At 50.4% G+C, this 14252-nt stretch overlaps 6 protein-coding genes across 6 annotated transcripts; 5 read left to right on the forward strand and 1 right to left on the reverse strand.

The window, feature by feature from the left end:
• Positions 1-1098: 1098 nt before the first annotated feature.
• GUITHDRAFT_77302 (hypothetical protein) lies at positions 1099-1749 on the forward strand (the record flags this gene model as incomplete). Its single annotated transcript, XM_005825291.1, has 1 exon — positions 1099-1749. A coding segment is annotated over one exon (651 nt), but the record flags the coding sequence as incomplete, so codon positions are not given.
• Positions 1750-2217: 468 nt separating this feature from the next.
• GUITHDRAFT_49846 (hypothetical protein) lies at positions 2218-2679 on the forward strand (the record flags this gene model as incomplete). The annotated part of the gene is made up of 1 exon (XM_005825292.1): positions 2218-2679. A coding segment is annotated over one exon (462 nt), but the record flags the coding sequence as incomplete, so codon positions are not given.
• A 2306-nt stretch (positions 2680-4985) lies between these two features.
• On the reverse strand, positions 4986-7272 carry GUITHDRAFT_165235 (hypothetical protein; the record flags this gene model as incomplete). Its single annotated transcript, XM_005825293.1, has 20 exons — positions 7206-7272; positions 7099-7149; positions 7013-7051; positions 6878-6961; positions 6779-6832; positions 6678-6719; positions 6582-6623; positions 6507-6529; positions 6380-6421; positions 6296-6333; positions 6131-6207; positions 6041-6080; positions 5937-5995; positions 5785-5838; positions 5677-5739; positions 5589-5648; positions 5483-5539; positions 5388-5438; positions 5151-5321; positions 4986-5054 (listed from the first exon to the last, which is right to left on the reverse strand). The coding sequence occupies exons 1-20, from the start codon at positions 7239-7241 to the stop codon at positions 4986-4988; spliced, it is 1152 nt and encodes a 383-aa protein (XP_005825350.1). The 5' UTR covers positions 7242-7272.
• Positions 7273-8819: 1547 nt separating this feature from the next.
• Positions 8820-9722, forward strand: RPS7e_1 (small subunit ribosomal protein S7e_1, cytoplasmic; the record flags this gene model as incomplete). The annotated part of the gene is made up of 5 exons (XM_005825294.1): positions 8820-9012; positions 9063-9184; positions 9239-9304; positions 9355-9438; positions 9488-9722. 5 exons carry the CDS (start codon positions 8823-8825, stop codon positions 9608-9610), a joined length of 585 nt encoding a protein of 194 aa, XP_005825351.1. The 3' UTR covers positions 9611-9722.
• A 2131-nt stretch (positions 9723-11853) lies between these two features.
• On the forward strand, positions 11854-12456 carry GUITHDRAFT_115513 (hypothetical protein; the record flags this gene model as incomplete). The annotated part of the gene is made up of 1 exon (XM_005825295.1): positions 11854-12456. One exon carries the CDS (start codon positions 11854-11856, stop codon positions 12454-12456), a length of 603 nt encoding a protein of 200 aa, XP_005825352.1.
• Positions 12457-12485: 29 nt separating this feature from the next.
• GUITHDRAFT_115514 (hypothetical protein) lies at positions 12486-14221 on the forward strand (the record flags this gene model as incomplete). Its single annotated transcript, XM_005825296.1, has 11 exons — positions 12486-12884; positions 12939-13067; positions 13124-13241; positions 13291-13364; positions 13413-13470; positions 13520-13563; positions 13619-13684; positions 13732-13803; positions 13850-13918; positions 14049-14105; positions 14153-14221. 11 exons carry the CDS (start codon positions 12486-12488, stop codon positions 14219-14221), a joined length of 1155 nt encoding a protein of 384 aa, XP_005825353.1.
• Positions 14222-14252: the final 31 nt, after the last annotated feature.

Genomic DNA, 14252 nt, shown 5'->3' on the forward strand with positions numbered 1-14252 from the left:
GAGGGTGGGGAGATGACGACCATACCGACCCCGACGGCTGTACTCCACATACTCGCTTGACCATGCGAGGATGGGGAGATGACGACCATACCGACCCCGACGGCTGTACTCCACATACTTGCTTGACCATGCGAGGATGGGGAGATGACGATCATACCGACCCCGACGGCTGTACTCCACATACTCGCTTGACCATGCGAGGGTGGGGAGACGACGATCATACCGACCCCGACGGCTGTACTCCACATACTCGCTTGACCATGCGAGGGTGGGGCGACGACGATCATACCGACCCCGACGGCTGTACTCCACATACTCGCTTGACCATGCGAGGGTGGGGAGATGACGACCATACCGACCCCGACGGCTGTACTCCACATACTCGCTTGACCATGCGAGGGTGGGGAGACGACGATCATACCGACCCCGACGGCTGTACTCCACATTTCAGATCCAGATTCGTTTAGATTCCTGGATGTGCAACTTTCGATATTGCGATGACACGAACTGAAGCTTGATGTGTTTGAAAACGTGCTACATGTAACTCTTTCCGGTGTTTGTTTTAGTTCCTTGACACGCGCAAAATGCTCAAAGTGTTTGCTCTGTAGCAATATTTTGAAGCTAGCTGTGAATATGTATTTGATGAATCAACCAAACTGTGAAGACTTTGCGAGTCTAAACTTTTGATCGCCGGATCCCCTTTGTTGGTCGATGAATGTCTCAGAACTTCATTCTCATCTTCAAAACGCTCTTGACGCGTCGATCCGTGAAGTATCAACTCTCTCCTTGAGATGAGTTCCGCCGAGTCGCAGTTCTCACAGTTGGTTGGCAAAATGCTGCCCCTTTCATCTTCTATCTTCAATGATGGGGCGAGCCTGTAATTTGTTTTGACTAAAGACTGCTTAGCTGAGAATACTCCTACCCCCGCTACCCCTCCCCTGCCGCACCTTCCTCCCCCTCCTCTGCCCCTCCTCCTCCTCCTCGTCTTCATCTTCTTCCTCTTCCATCATCATCAGCACCATCGCATTGCCTCAATCTTACACTCTTGATCATCGACACCTCATAGGCTCTCAGTCTTCGACCTCTCCCGTGCGCGGCATGGGGAATTCTCAGAGCAATTGCTTGACGTTGCCATGTGGAGGCGAATATGAGGGAGAGCAATGGCAACTCACTCCTCACGGTTCTGGAACGTGCCACTGGACAAAGGAAGGACGGATGTACCAGGGCGAGTGGAAGAGAGGGAAGATGGACGGACGTGGGAGGGAGACGTTCGATCATGGAATGCAATATGACGGAGAGTGGAAAGATGGCCTCCGGCATGGCCATGGTGAGGAGACATGTCCGATAGGAGGGTCCTACAAGGGCGGGTGGAGCGAGGGAATGAGGCATGGGGCAGGGAGACAGACTTGTCCTCTCGGAGGTTGCTACGAAGGAGAATGGAAGAAAGGAATGAGAGACGGCAAGGGAAAGGAACGCTTCTCCCATGGTGGGTCCTACGATGGACAGTGGAAAGAAGGGCTGAGGCATGGTAAAGGAATAGAAGAATTATCGTCTGGGAGGATTTATGAAGGAGAGTGGGCTGATGGAAAACGCAATGGTCAAGGAATAGAAATCAGACCGTCAGGCCGCCGGTACGAGGGGGAATGGAGAGAGGACCACAAGGATGGACACGGAATCGAGATACTTGCAGATCTGACTCGCTTCGATGGAGATTGGCAGCATGGGAAGAAACACGGCAAAGGCAAAATTACTTACCCTGACGGTAAAATGATTGATGGAGAATGGAAACACAATGACTTGGTAAAGAAACGATTTATTCACGTAAGAGAGCAATCTATCGAAGATAACGTACGTCGTGAGGCCTGGTCAAAATTCAACATACATCGGGAATCATCATCTGATAACAACAAGGTTGTGCATGAAGCAACATGGACTAATTCGATCAACGGATCCATTGCCGTATACGTCGTGCAGATCAAAGGCAGTCGATTTAGCGGTCCAGACAGTGAAGATATACGGAATCAGGTGAAAATCTTCAAGCACATCGGTCATCACAACCAGATCATTTCTTTGCTGGCAACTACCCTCGAACCTTTTTGCGGCGATGGTTGTCTTGTATTGGAACATGCACCGCTGGGATCTCTTGACAAGGTCTTGAGGAACACGCCAGAGCCGGAGGGCAGCGAAAGTATACTTTTTAAACTTGAAGCAGCAATGCAGATCACCGATGGTATGAACCATCTCTCTTTGAACGGTGTGGTGCACCGAAATCTGACCTGTGCCAGCATTCTTGTCTTCAACCTGGATATCGTTGAAAGCAAGAATCTACACATCAAAATCTGCGAGCTCGATCAGGCTGTCTGTTCTGGCGGGAAGCTGCATGGGAACACTGCCCCACTGAACACCAAGTTGAAAGTCCGTCCTCTGAGATGGATGGCACCCGAGAGTCTCCAGTATGAACAATTCTCCGAGAAAAGTGACGTCTGGGCGTTCGGGGTGACCATGTGGGAGATTCTTAGCTGGGCAAGTGCTCCATTCAGCCACATCGTAGACGACGCTGAGGTTGAAAGGAGAGTGCTGGCTGGCGAGCGACTGCTGATGCCTTCGAGTTCACATCCTGGTACCTTCGAGATCGCGCAGGAATGCTGGAAGGATGCGAAAGCAGAGAGGCCCTCGTTTCGAGAGATCAGCCGAAAGCTTCGCGGGCAGCATGAAGAAATTCTCTCCAAGGCCTCTGACAAGATGTGTGTGATCTGCTTGGAGTATCCAGCCGACTGGGCTTTGATTCCCTGTGGGCATAAATGCTTGTGTGAAACGTGCAGCAAGGAGCTTTTCAAGTCAGAGCAGCCATGCCCGCTGTGCCGTGAGAAAGCGACTAGAACCATTAAAATCTTCTGAACTTCCAACCATGAGGCTCTGAGCCGCAGTTGATGGCTGTGACGATGACTAGCATGTGAGTTCCGAGCTAGGCTCAAACACGGGCCGCGATCTGACCGGTAGACGGTGGCCCCGCGGCACTGCAGGCCGGCCCGGCCGCCGTGCAGTGCCGCGGGGCCACCGTGGCCGTGGCCGGCCCTCAGGGCCCCCGTCCCTCACTGCCGCTCTGTCCGACGGTCACCGTCACCGGGTCAAGCCTGTCCGAGTTCAACGGTTCCCTCAGGGCTCAGTGACTTTGGATTGAGACCGGAGCCTGTATGGGGGAAAGGCCTTGTCAAAACTACAGAGGGGAATGAAGGGGAGTAGTAGATGCGACGACCGTTACAGCGATGTGAAGCAGGCGGCGATGAGAGTCAGGCGTCCAAGGGCGATGATAGAGAGACTGAGATAGGGCATCAGCCTGAAGGAGGTGCTGTGAGAAGATCGAGGGAGAGAGGGGAGGAGCGCAAGCCCCATTTCTGAATGACTGGACCCTGTCGTGCAGACTTTCCATGCTGAAGAGCAAAAAGACCCATGAGGTCGACATGCAGGAAAAGCTCGAAAGCCTTGAGAGGTGGGAGCTACTGATAGGAGCTGTGGAGACGCTTGACGGCGATCATCTGCAGGAAGGTGGATGACATTGCAAGCAAGCATCTGCTGATGATGGATATGATGCAAGAGGTGCAGTCTTGTTGTTCAAACTGACACAATACATGATGCAATGATTCTCAGATGATGAAGGTGATAGAAAGAATAGATAGAGACACGAAGAGCATGATGAAGCAGGTGGGTTTTGTTGCATCGGCCTCCCTGGGCCTGCAGCTCTTACATCTTGGCATCATCTCAGTCCGCGGAGGCCTCGGAATTGAAGTCAGAAAGAGACTCCTTGCTGCATCGAGTGTCAGAGCTCGACGGTAAGAGTGTTGCGGTTTGACACGCTCGTCAAGTGCCAAGCAGAGGAGCTGCAGCTGGTCAAAGACATGCGAGAGCTAAAAAGAAGGGACGAGGTCTTGGCTACGGTGATAAATCGGCTCAGGGGAAGGTCGGAGGGTCAGACTGACGTTGGCGCAGGTCGACGAAGACCCTGCCAAGTCTCCTGCCGACACCAAGGATGCGGAGATAAGCATGCGAGATATGAGAGCGACATTGCTGCAGGCACATGCCTCGTGGACTTGAGCTGCGATGTTAAGCATGTGTAGGTCAAGCGAGAGAACGTCGCTAAGACGACTCAAGTGAAAGCTCTCGAGATGCTGCTGGCGGTGACGGAGCCTTGTTGACAAGCTCAGCGTGCTTGCTGATATGACGAGCAGGCAAAGTTGAGGGACGAGATCGTTGCTGCTGACCGGTCGGAGGCGACTGCTTTTGCTCTGTCCCCTTCCATTCCATTCGCCTTTTTGAGCTTGAACGACTCGCACGAAAGGGGGAAAGAGAATTTATCCGCTGCTTCCTCTTCCGAGAACTTCGCATGGAAGATGTAAAGGACTTGTCTGTCTGGGAGGATAGGAACCTTACGACACAATGCAGCCCAGCAAATCCCTTCCCTTCACACCAGGCCAACGCCATGCTACAGGACGGGCTGAGTCATATGCGACAGTCAGCTTCTAGCCTCTTCTCCACCATCCCGCTGCTCAACACTGCAGGCGAGTCGTAAAGTCACCAGCCCACCCGCTCACTGGTTGCATTTAGGAGCAGAGCATGCAGAAAAGACCCAGGTGCAACAAGCTGCCCAGCAGGCAGAGGAGCAAGACGACCAGTCTCCGTCCAAGAAGACGATGCGTGAGATTCGATGAATTTTCTTCTCGGTGTAAGACTTAAAGGCAAATCTACAGAGGATAGGAAAGTTCGGTTTGAAAGCAGCGCCCAAGAACAAGGTCTGATCTGCCGCCTTCGTATTTGTCTCCTGAAGCAACGAGCAAGCAACAGGTTCAAATTCAGCGGAGGAGGAGAGCGCTAAGGCTGTGGAGGAGGCGCTTGCGCCTAAGGCGTCGCTTCCTTCTGTGGAAGTTTGACATGACAGCCCATTTCAAGCCGACCAGGAGGCAAGCGAGCGGGGGAACAAGCGGGCTGCGCTAGTAAGGATTGTAGGCTGATGCATACTTCCTGCTGCCCTCGGCAGTATCGTAAAGTCCAGGAGGCGCCTGCATGTGCTACAGAAACTCTAAGCAACGAGACTGAACGATGGGGGAGGGAGGAATGGGTTCACCAGAGGAGAGGGGAGAAGCAAGTGAACTCACCCCCTCGCCCGGGTATGGCTGACGAGCATCAAAGCTCCCGCCAGGAAGAGGCTGTGCATATCCCCCGTAAGGATCGGGGGGACTGAAACCTCTGCCGGGTATATTGTCGTCTACTCGCGGTTTACGAGGAGGCGATCGGTACTTGCCGTTAAGAATCGCAAGATCCCGCAGCTGGAGGGCAAACAGTGAGAAGAGGCTGAGCAAGAGGAGAGCCAAGAGGCGATCACGAGGACGCACCTGCTGCTGCTTGATCTTGTCGCTTCCTTCCGATGACGGAGGGATCATAACCTGCCCTACATCAGCCTCGGAAGAGGAGCACAAACGCTGTTTACCTCCTTCAAGATGTTCTCCGCATGGCGCAGAGTTCGATCTTTCGCCCACGACGGCCCCTTGACAGGCGGCCGTCAGCTCAAATGGAGAGGTTGAAACCATACACACCTCGTACTCGACAACAACATGCTGGGTAACCGAGTACAGACGAAGACAAGGTGTCAAGTCCTTCTCCACATGATGTTCCATGGCTCACCAGGGGCTCACTGAGATGCTGGTAGTTCGCCTGTCGCATCAGCGAAGCTTCTGTCTGCCCGGGCTGCCCGCTGGTCATTCTCCGCCTCCAGCTCCTCCTGAGCTTCACCTTCAGCTTGATAGAGCCGCGCCCTCGGATGGTCATCTTGCACCCGCTGCTCGCCTGTTCCTCCAGTCAGACAGTTGTGCTCTTCTCCTCGTCCAACCCTCGTCCATCCCCAGCCCCTCCGGCCACCTCCTCTCCACCTTAATCACTCTGACCTGTAACTCTACAAAAGTGCTTCCACGCGGTCCCAGCAGACGGCCAACAAAGTTGAATCCTGAAGGAGGCTGAGTGACCCTCTCCCCTCGCCCTCATTCAAGACCAGGATATCGATCGACGGGAACAAAGATCTTTATCATGGTCTGCATGCACGCAACAGTCATCTTCGGAGGAGCCCAGGAAAAATCGCAACCTTGCAGTTTCCGTCTGACTTCTCTAGGTGATCGACGAGGACCGTATCAATCCCGTCAGACGACGAAGGCTTCCAGTCTGCCACCATCAACAAGTCAACACCACTCCCTCGCTGACGATGAGAAGTCCTAAGTAGAGAGGGGGAATGAAGACGAGGATTCCTTACCACTTGAGCGCTGATCTTTGCCTTGCATGCCGGTGTATCTGGTGAAAGGTTCACAATCAAGTCCGTCTCCTTCACACACTTCACATATTTTGGTAGGACTGCTCTGGGGTCATTCCCCGGTTACTCCTGCAGTATAGCTCCAAGTCAACAATGACACTCAAACCATCCATCCGAGCTTCAAAGCACGAGGATCGAGAGGACCGTACAGCACCTGGTCTCTTCCAGCATAAAAGGCTGGGGAAAAGAAGAGATTATTGAGCATTCAACACGGTGACATTTCACAGACCCCTCTTGAAGGTCGCATGGCCCCTGGATCCTCCCTCATAACCTTCAGTGCCTGTGTCAGTCACCGGGCCCGGAAAGGGAACACCCGGCAGATCACCGGCGGTGCCATCTCCTGGTTCCGAAGGAACTCGATCTCTCGCTGCCAGCACTCTAGGATCAGGGAACGAGATGCATCGCTCGCAGGAGAGCGGTGCTGACCTGTAACAGGAAGGCACAGTTTGGAAGCATCGACTGCAAGGGTACCATCTTCATCTGCTCGCATGAGTGACCTGCAGGGCTCTCCCCTCCATCTCTAACCTGCTCGTCCAGCAGGTCCTTCAGGTTGCCCGTATAAACGAACCCTTGTCGTCGGTTATCGAACATTGCCGCAGGCTCAGGGTACTGGCAGAGGCAGGAGGTCAACCAAGAACCTGTCGGCGGCAAACGGCTTACAGGATCCACCCTTCTTCGCTTCCCAAAGTTCCCATAGCCCTGCGGCGAAAGCTTCATCCCACAGAGACGGTCGGTGCCCGACGTACCCGGAAGCCGTCGTCGGCAAACTGATACTCATTCATGTCATCAAAATAACCCTGCCAGCTCATATCAATCCATCGCTGCGGAGGACTGCGCCGAGAGCGCTCTGAACCTGGTGGTAGTTGTTCAACGGATGCCCATCGGACATCAAGATGGAGGAAGGTTTATCGACAGGCACTGTGCAGAAGATGTCAACACGACTACCTGAACCTCATCTGGTCCGTGAATCCCAACAGAGCGAGGCGATACATCCCATCTCCCCAGGTACGGGAGCGGCTAAGATCAGGGATGATCCGCAGGTGCTAGAGCACAGCAACAGCCGTTTCTCTACCAGCCTAAATACGACAAGCTTCTTCCTTGCAACTCGTAAGAGGTTTCAAGCCACCAGTATCATGGCAACTCCACACAAGAGGAACACTCTGAGACGTCAGCTACATTGGTAGAGAACCAGGAGATGACACAGATCAAACAGTACTTCCACACAGAATACAGATCAAACAGCACATACGCACAGAAAACAACATCTTGACCATTCTCTTCCCCCTCGTCTCTCGTCTCCTCGTTCGTCGCCATGACGACCTCCCCTCGTCCTCGCTCAAAACCCCATCCACCATCGCTCGTCTTGAGGGGGTTATCACTCTACAGGTTCCTAGGACCCTGATACAATACTTGAAGTGTTGGGGGATGAGGGGGGATACGTCTGTGGTCACTAGTGGTGATGAGGGCTTCAATCCCCGGCTAGTCCAGTCCCGAACGCGACGGGCCCAACTGCCGGGCAAGAGGGGGGTATAATTAAATTAGTTAAGTTACCACCCTTGTGGTACAATCTACCCCCACCCCCCAATATTTCCTAATTTAATAGTTTACTCTATATTTTATTTACCAACAATTATTTACCTCAGTACCATTGCAATTACCCACCCCACCCCCCTGATTGTTTACTCAATTTTTTTTTTACCCGCGTGCAGGCGCCCCACGAGCCACCCCCGCAATGTCGGATCCCCACTGACTTCCGCATGCGATGCGCTGTGTATGCTGCAAGCTTGGAAGCATTCTACCTGCTTCTCGATGAGATATTCCTGTCCCTTGACTCTTTGTAGCTTCTTTGGGTCTCTTTCTGTGTGCTGCAGTGCAAGTTTGCCTTGGAATCAGCTTCAGGCACTACGCAGATGATTTCTCAGCAAGGACAAGTTTTCGCGCTCACATGCATCGAAACACTATCACAAGAGATCTTTTCAGATGTTTCCTGATGATATAGTTTTCTCTGTGTGATGAAAAGTATCGTTTTTGTATGTCTCGTTTTGCCACATGTGAAATCTGACGCCTCTCGTACAATCCACATGCCTCGTCATTTCCTTATGCCTCATATGAAATTTTCTATGAGCGCACAGCTTGATGAGCTATCAGGAGGACGAAAGCTCTGTTTGTAAAGAGTCAAGTAGCGTATCTCATGTACAATGTAACATGCTGAATGTAACATGTTGGAATGTTCTCTTTCGAAGCGTCAAAATCGCAAACAGGGCACAATGATCCTGTCACAATTTCATATTGAGGAAAAGGGAACTCAATAGATTTCTATTCATGTTTGCGTGTGTCTTTAGGTCAATGTTTCATCCCTGGAATCTAACCATCATTATGTCTGTTCGAGTGCTTTGTGCTTTTCGCTTACCGAACCACCGTTTCAATCTGACTTTTCATGGTTGGTTGACTGACTGTTGGCTTCTTCAGAATGTTCACAGCGAGAAAGAAAATTGTCAAAGAGGGCGATGCGCAGCCTGACTCCTTCGAGGAGCAGGTTGCGCAGGCAATTTTCGACCTTCAGGTCCAGACCGACATGAAGAGCGACTTGCAGGACCTCTTCATCACCTCCGCCAAGGAGGTCGAGGTCTCTAACGGACGCAAGGCCATCATCATCCATGGTACTTTTGGATATCCTTGCTGTCTGTGGGAACTTGACGCTGCCGTTCAGTGCCCTTCCGTCTCTTGAAGAGCTTCCACAGGATCCAGCAGCGTCTCATCCGCGAGCTCGAGAAGAAGTTCTCTGGCAAGCATGTGACCGTTATTGCCCAACGCCGTATTCTTCCTCGTGAGGTGATGAGATGAAGGATTCCTAATTGTCCTTGTCCACTGATTGCTATCCCGCAGGGCCGCAAGAACCGCACCCAGAAGCAGAAGCGCCCCTTCAGCCGCACCCTCACCTCTGTGCATGAGGTATTTCCTCACTTTCCTGGACGTGGTTTCTGATACGAGTCGCCTTTCAGTGCACCCTTGAGGATCTTGTTTACCCTACTGAGATTGTAGGAAAGCGCACCCGTGTTCGCATGGACGGATCTAAGCTTCTCAAGGTTTGTAAATGCCACTGGTTTGGTCATGTTCGCTAATGGTCTTTTTCAGGTGTACTTGGACCCTAAGGATAAGAACAATGTCGAGCACAAACTAGAGACTTTCGAGAAGGTTTACAAGAAGCTCACTGGAAGAGATGCTGTATTCGAGTTTCCTGTGAATTCTTCAGAGTAAGCATGCAATATAATTAAAGTTTTCAAGTCGGGGGAAAAAAGGACAAAAAATCGGAGCTATTGTGATATTGTTTGTTCGTTTTGGCTTGTTCTGAAATACATCATTGCTTGTCAACGTGTTATTCTTTTCTGAAACTAGAAACCCGGCGTCTACAACAGCCACGTTTCCTGAAGCCTAGGCTGTGACTCCGGCGTGGCCGAGTCATCGGACTCTCGATGATGATGCCACGACGGTGAGATGACGCCCGCCGGGCAGTGGTCCGATCCGACCGGGTATACTTTGCCTAGTACTGCGGCGGCCTCTCGGACGCCGGGCCGCGGCTTGACTCTGTGACGGCGGCCCGGGCCACGGTATACTACGGCGGACCTCATACCGGGTTACTGGTACCGTACTGAGTGCGGGCCGGGCCGCGCCGCGGCCCGGCTCAACTTGACTTGAGGCTCCGAAGGCTCAGCTGTCAGTGACTGAGTCGGGACGGTCCGATCAGTTATATATTATATGTGTGTGTGTGTATGACTGATAGTTGTATTTTATATACGAGGATTCAGATATATTTTAGATTTTAAAGTTTGTACCAAGCCTGTCTACAGCCCTCCTCAATCCTGGCCCTCAGATTCAAAAGTTGAAAATGAAGTCTTTAAGTTGAACAGAAATCATGATATTTGAAATTATAAGCAGGAAAACAACCAACCCTGATCAACTGCACCCCACCCTGCATGAGAGAGGGGCAACCCTGAGCAGGATTCCCTGCCACTGCAGATAAAGATATCCCCTATTCAAGGTGCTCATTTTTATAATTGAAGTGAAGGTTCTGATCGTTATCCCCCATGAGTTGCATGCCAACCCCCTCCACCTCCTCCCTGTACTTGCCTGCCATACCCTTCAAACAAAGGTTTGTTTCCCGAAGTACCCTACTATCCAGTACCCTCTCTCAGTCGAGTACCCTACCCACTCATGTTCACTTCGTTCAAGGCTGGGCCCCCCACCGCTTACTACTCACTTGTTTCAATAAGTGATTCTCAATAGAAAACACTCTATGACAATACTGACAGAGTTTGAAAAGCACCCTACCCTTCTGTATAGATGCATACCAACCCCCCAAATTGAAAACTACCCCACCCATCTAAATTCAAAATCAACACCGCATTTCAAAGGACCCACCCTGGTATCCTCGAGGAAATAACTAGGCACAACCGGTGCTTCAACACCCCTCCACCCCTCCACCCCCTCAGGACTTCCTCTTTCATCAATATAACCCCTCCCTTCAATTACCCCTCCAGTCACGGCACCGCAATCCAATACCCACTGTTGACGAACTCCACCGGGTCATCTCTGTACCCTACCATAGGTGCTGTGGTATTTGACCCGGTCTGATTCCACACTTCTTATCGGTGTAGACCCACCGGTTATCACCCCCACCTCTACATTTTGTACCCCTACCTCGGTAATTAGGTACCCACCCCCCTTTACTGCGCAGCCTGCCGCTCTCGCCGCGCCATGCGCTCTTTCCCGTTCAACCGCGTCTCCTCGCTGAGTTGCCTCATTTGAGCATGCATTTATCTGCATGCTTCGTTCTTAGCCTATCCTCAAATTTCTCAGAAGTTAGCGGACTAAACGCATGCCATCTCTCCCTGCATCTGCTCGAAAACATTGGCTTATGGTTATCACAGACAGGAAATTTAGCGTTCTCTTGGATGTACGTGTAGATCAGAATGGTCTCGGTTGTTCTGTATCGTTTTGGTCTTATTTGAGATATTCTTGGTGGACATTCTGTGACATCGTCTGTTTCTGTGTGTTCATGGAATTGAACCCCGGGGTGTTACAGAAACAGTTCTTGCCCGTACCAATGCCTGTCATCTCCTTCCTGAATTTTGTGTTTGTAGACGTGACCCCGAACATGATATGTGATGATGTGTATTTCAATGCCTTTTCATTCTGTTCTTTTGGTGTCTACAACCATTACCGTCACAGATCTTTTTGTCTTTCAGTCTTGAGTGGCAAGATCTCTTGTTGCTGCGACCTAGACCACAATTTCTGTTGTAGCTTAGGAATACTGACTAGGTTTGATCCGAGCATTCGATTGAATGCTTATTTTCCCTGATCATGCATGAAAGATAATTGAACTGGCTGTTACAGGGTACCTTCGGGCTCTATCTACAAGTCTCAGACGGTATGTGAAGTAGTTTAAGTCGTCTAGTCTCTAATCCAGCACGCAGAGTCACTGCATATAACCTTCCGGCAGCATGGCGGGAGGGGTGGATGCTTTTGCGCTGCTGGTTGAGGAACTCAAGAGCGAAGATGTCATTGATCAAGTCAACGCTGCGAAAAGAGTCAACACTATTGCTCTGGCCATGGGACCGGATCGTGCAAGAAGCCAGTTGTTACCATTCCTCAGGCAGTGTGTTGATGATTACACCGACGAGATTCTGCTTGCTATTGCGGAATCTGCTGGAACTTTGGTGGCTGCTCTCGGAGGAAACGAGTATGCCCACACGCTGATACCTTTGCTGGAATCACTTGCAGAGAAGGAAGAGACGATTGTTCGTCAAAAGGCGGTTGAGTCTCTGGTGTTGATTGGCAAATCTATGCCAGCACAGAATATTCAGAACGAATTCAAGGAATTGATGAAGCGCCTGTCATCTGGTGACTTCTTTCCCTCGAGAATTTCTTCCACTGGCTTGTTTGCAACTTTGTATCCTTCGACTCCTGCAGCTATGCGACCTGCCCTCAGGAAGCAGTATGAAGCATTGGCCAAGGATGAGATGCCAATGGTTCGAAGCGCAGCATTCCAGCACATGCCGAAATTTGTTGCTGTCCTTGAGAAAGATGTCATTATTTCAGAATAGCTCCCTTGTTCAACGAACTGTCAAATGACATGCAAGAATCTGTCCGAGAAATTGCTATGGAAAACATGGTTGAAATAGTGAAATTTCTTTCTCCAGAAGAGGCTTCCCGGCTCTTTGGACAATTCTTCGACAATGTCCAAAATGAGAAGTGTAGCCTCATGAGGGTAAACAAAGCGAAACACTTTGTACAGCTTGTGTCAGCTATGCATCCAAACAGGCCTATCCGTGATCAAGTTCCTGCTTTCATTCATCTTCTTGCATCAGATCCAGAGTTTGAAGTAAGGAACGCAGCAGCAAGCAACATTGGAACATTTTGTGAAAAATTGGACAGTGCAACTGTTCTGAACCAAATTTTGCCCGTTTTGAAAGACTTGTCACAGCCCGATGATCAGCCTGTTGTACAAGGCTCTACTTCACCTACTCAGCAGGTTTGCATGACGCAGTATTCTAGCTGCTTGCTCGCATTGAACAGTGTTTTTCAGGTTCGGGAGCACATTGCAGAGAACGCCTGCTCGATTTCGTCTGTGATTGGACGGGATCCAACAATATCGACTTTGTTGCCTTTGTTGAAATTGTTTCTGGGAGACGAACAAATTGAGATCAAAAGAAAGGTATGCAGGACTTGCTGTGAATCATTTTGATGTCTCTGATATGCATCTTCATTCAGGTGCTCCGCACTGTCGCACCACTTGTTGAAACGCTAGGAGCTGATGCTTGTGACCAACACTTTATTCCTGAAGTTCTTAAGATGGCTCAGGACGTTCAGTGGCGCGTTCGCCTTGCAGGTGCAGTAATGTAATGCAGCTGATTCAGAGCTAATCATGAGACATCCAGTCGTTGAAACATTACCTGTCTACGCAAAGCATCTTGGCATGGAACTATTCAACACACGGTTCAAGGATATTCAGGTGAACTTGTACCGGCAGTTGATCTTCAGTATCTGAGTTCAGAGACAGACACGCGCACTGTCCGACTCATTTGCATACGTTCGCGAGAGGGCTATCAAGAATTTAGGTGTTATCAATCTATGACTCAGATGGCCTTATGTTGACCTTCGGTGTAGAGGACCTTTGCTCATGTTTCGGAGACTCCTGGATACAGGAGGAGGTATAAGTTTTTATATTTTATAATGATTGGATTTTGAGCATGATTCTATCAAAAGATGCTTCCTTCAATCGAAGAAGCCTCAAAGGGATCAGGACCAGCTTCGTATATTGGAAGGATCACGGTATGCCTCAAATTATTCTTGCGGTCCTCGAACTAATCTGCAAGCAGTCCCTGCACGCCGTTGGTCAGCTAGCTGGGGTGATTCCAAGCTCTACACTTACAGATAGACTTATTCAGCAGGTATCAAGCACGGGGAAGCGGATGACGGTTGCTGAACTTTCTTTAGATCGCGATCCCGCTCGCCAGAGATAAGGTCACCAATGTAAGAATTGCTGCGGCTGATGCACTCAAGAAAGTAAGTAATATCGCTCGCGGTGATTTCTGAGGGTTGGAATGATTTTATTCTTTTGCTGTCCTGGTGATTTCTTATATTCATCACTAATTTCATTTTTTTTCTATGTTTCGCTTTGTGACTTGATGTTCAGTGTGCGGAGAAGTTGACCGGGGAAAATCCAGCTTTCGTTCGAGACAGCATTCGACCGGTGCGGATTCGTATTTCTTTAAAGAAGCACAACTAAATGTTTGACAGGTGCTGGTTGATCTTTCGCAGGATTCCGACGTCGATGTTAAATATTTGGCGCAATCAGCCTTGGCGTGAGCTGATCTTCTCGACCATTTTTTTCAAAACT

Source organism: Guillardia theta (assembly GCF_000315625.1).
Source record: "Guillardia theta CCMP2712 unplaced genomic scaffold GUITHscaffold_85, whole genome shotgun sequence".
In the NCBI taxonomy this organism is placed as follows: domain Eukaryota; class Cryptophyceae; order Pyrenomonadales; family Geminigeraceae; genus Guillardia; species Guillardia theta.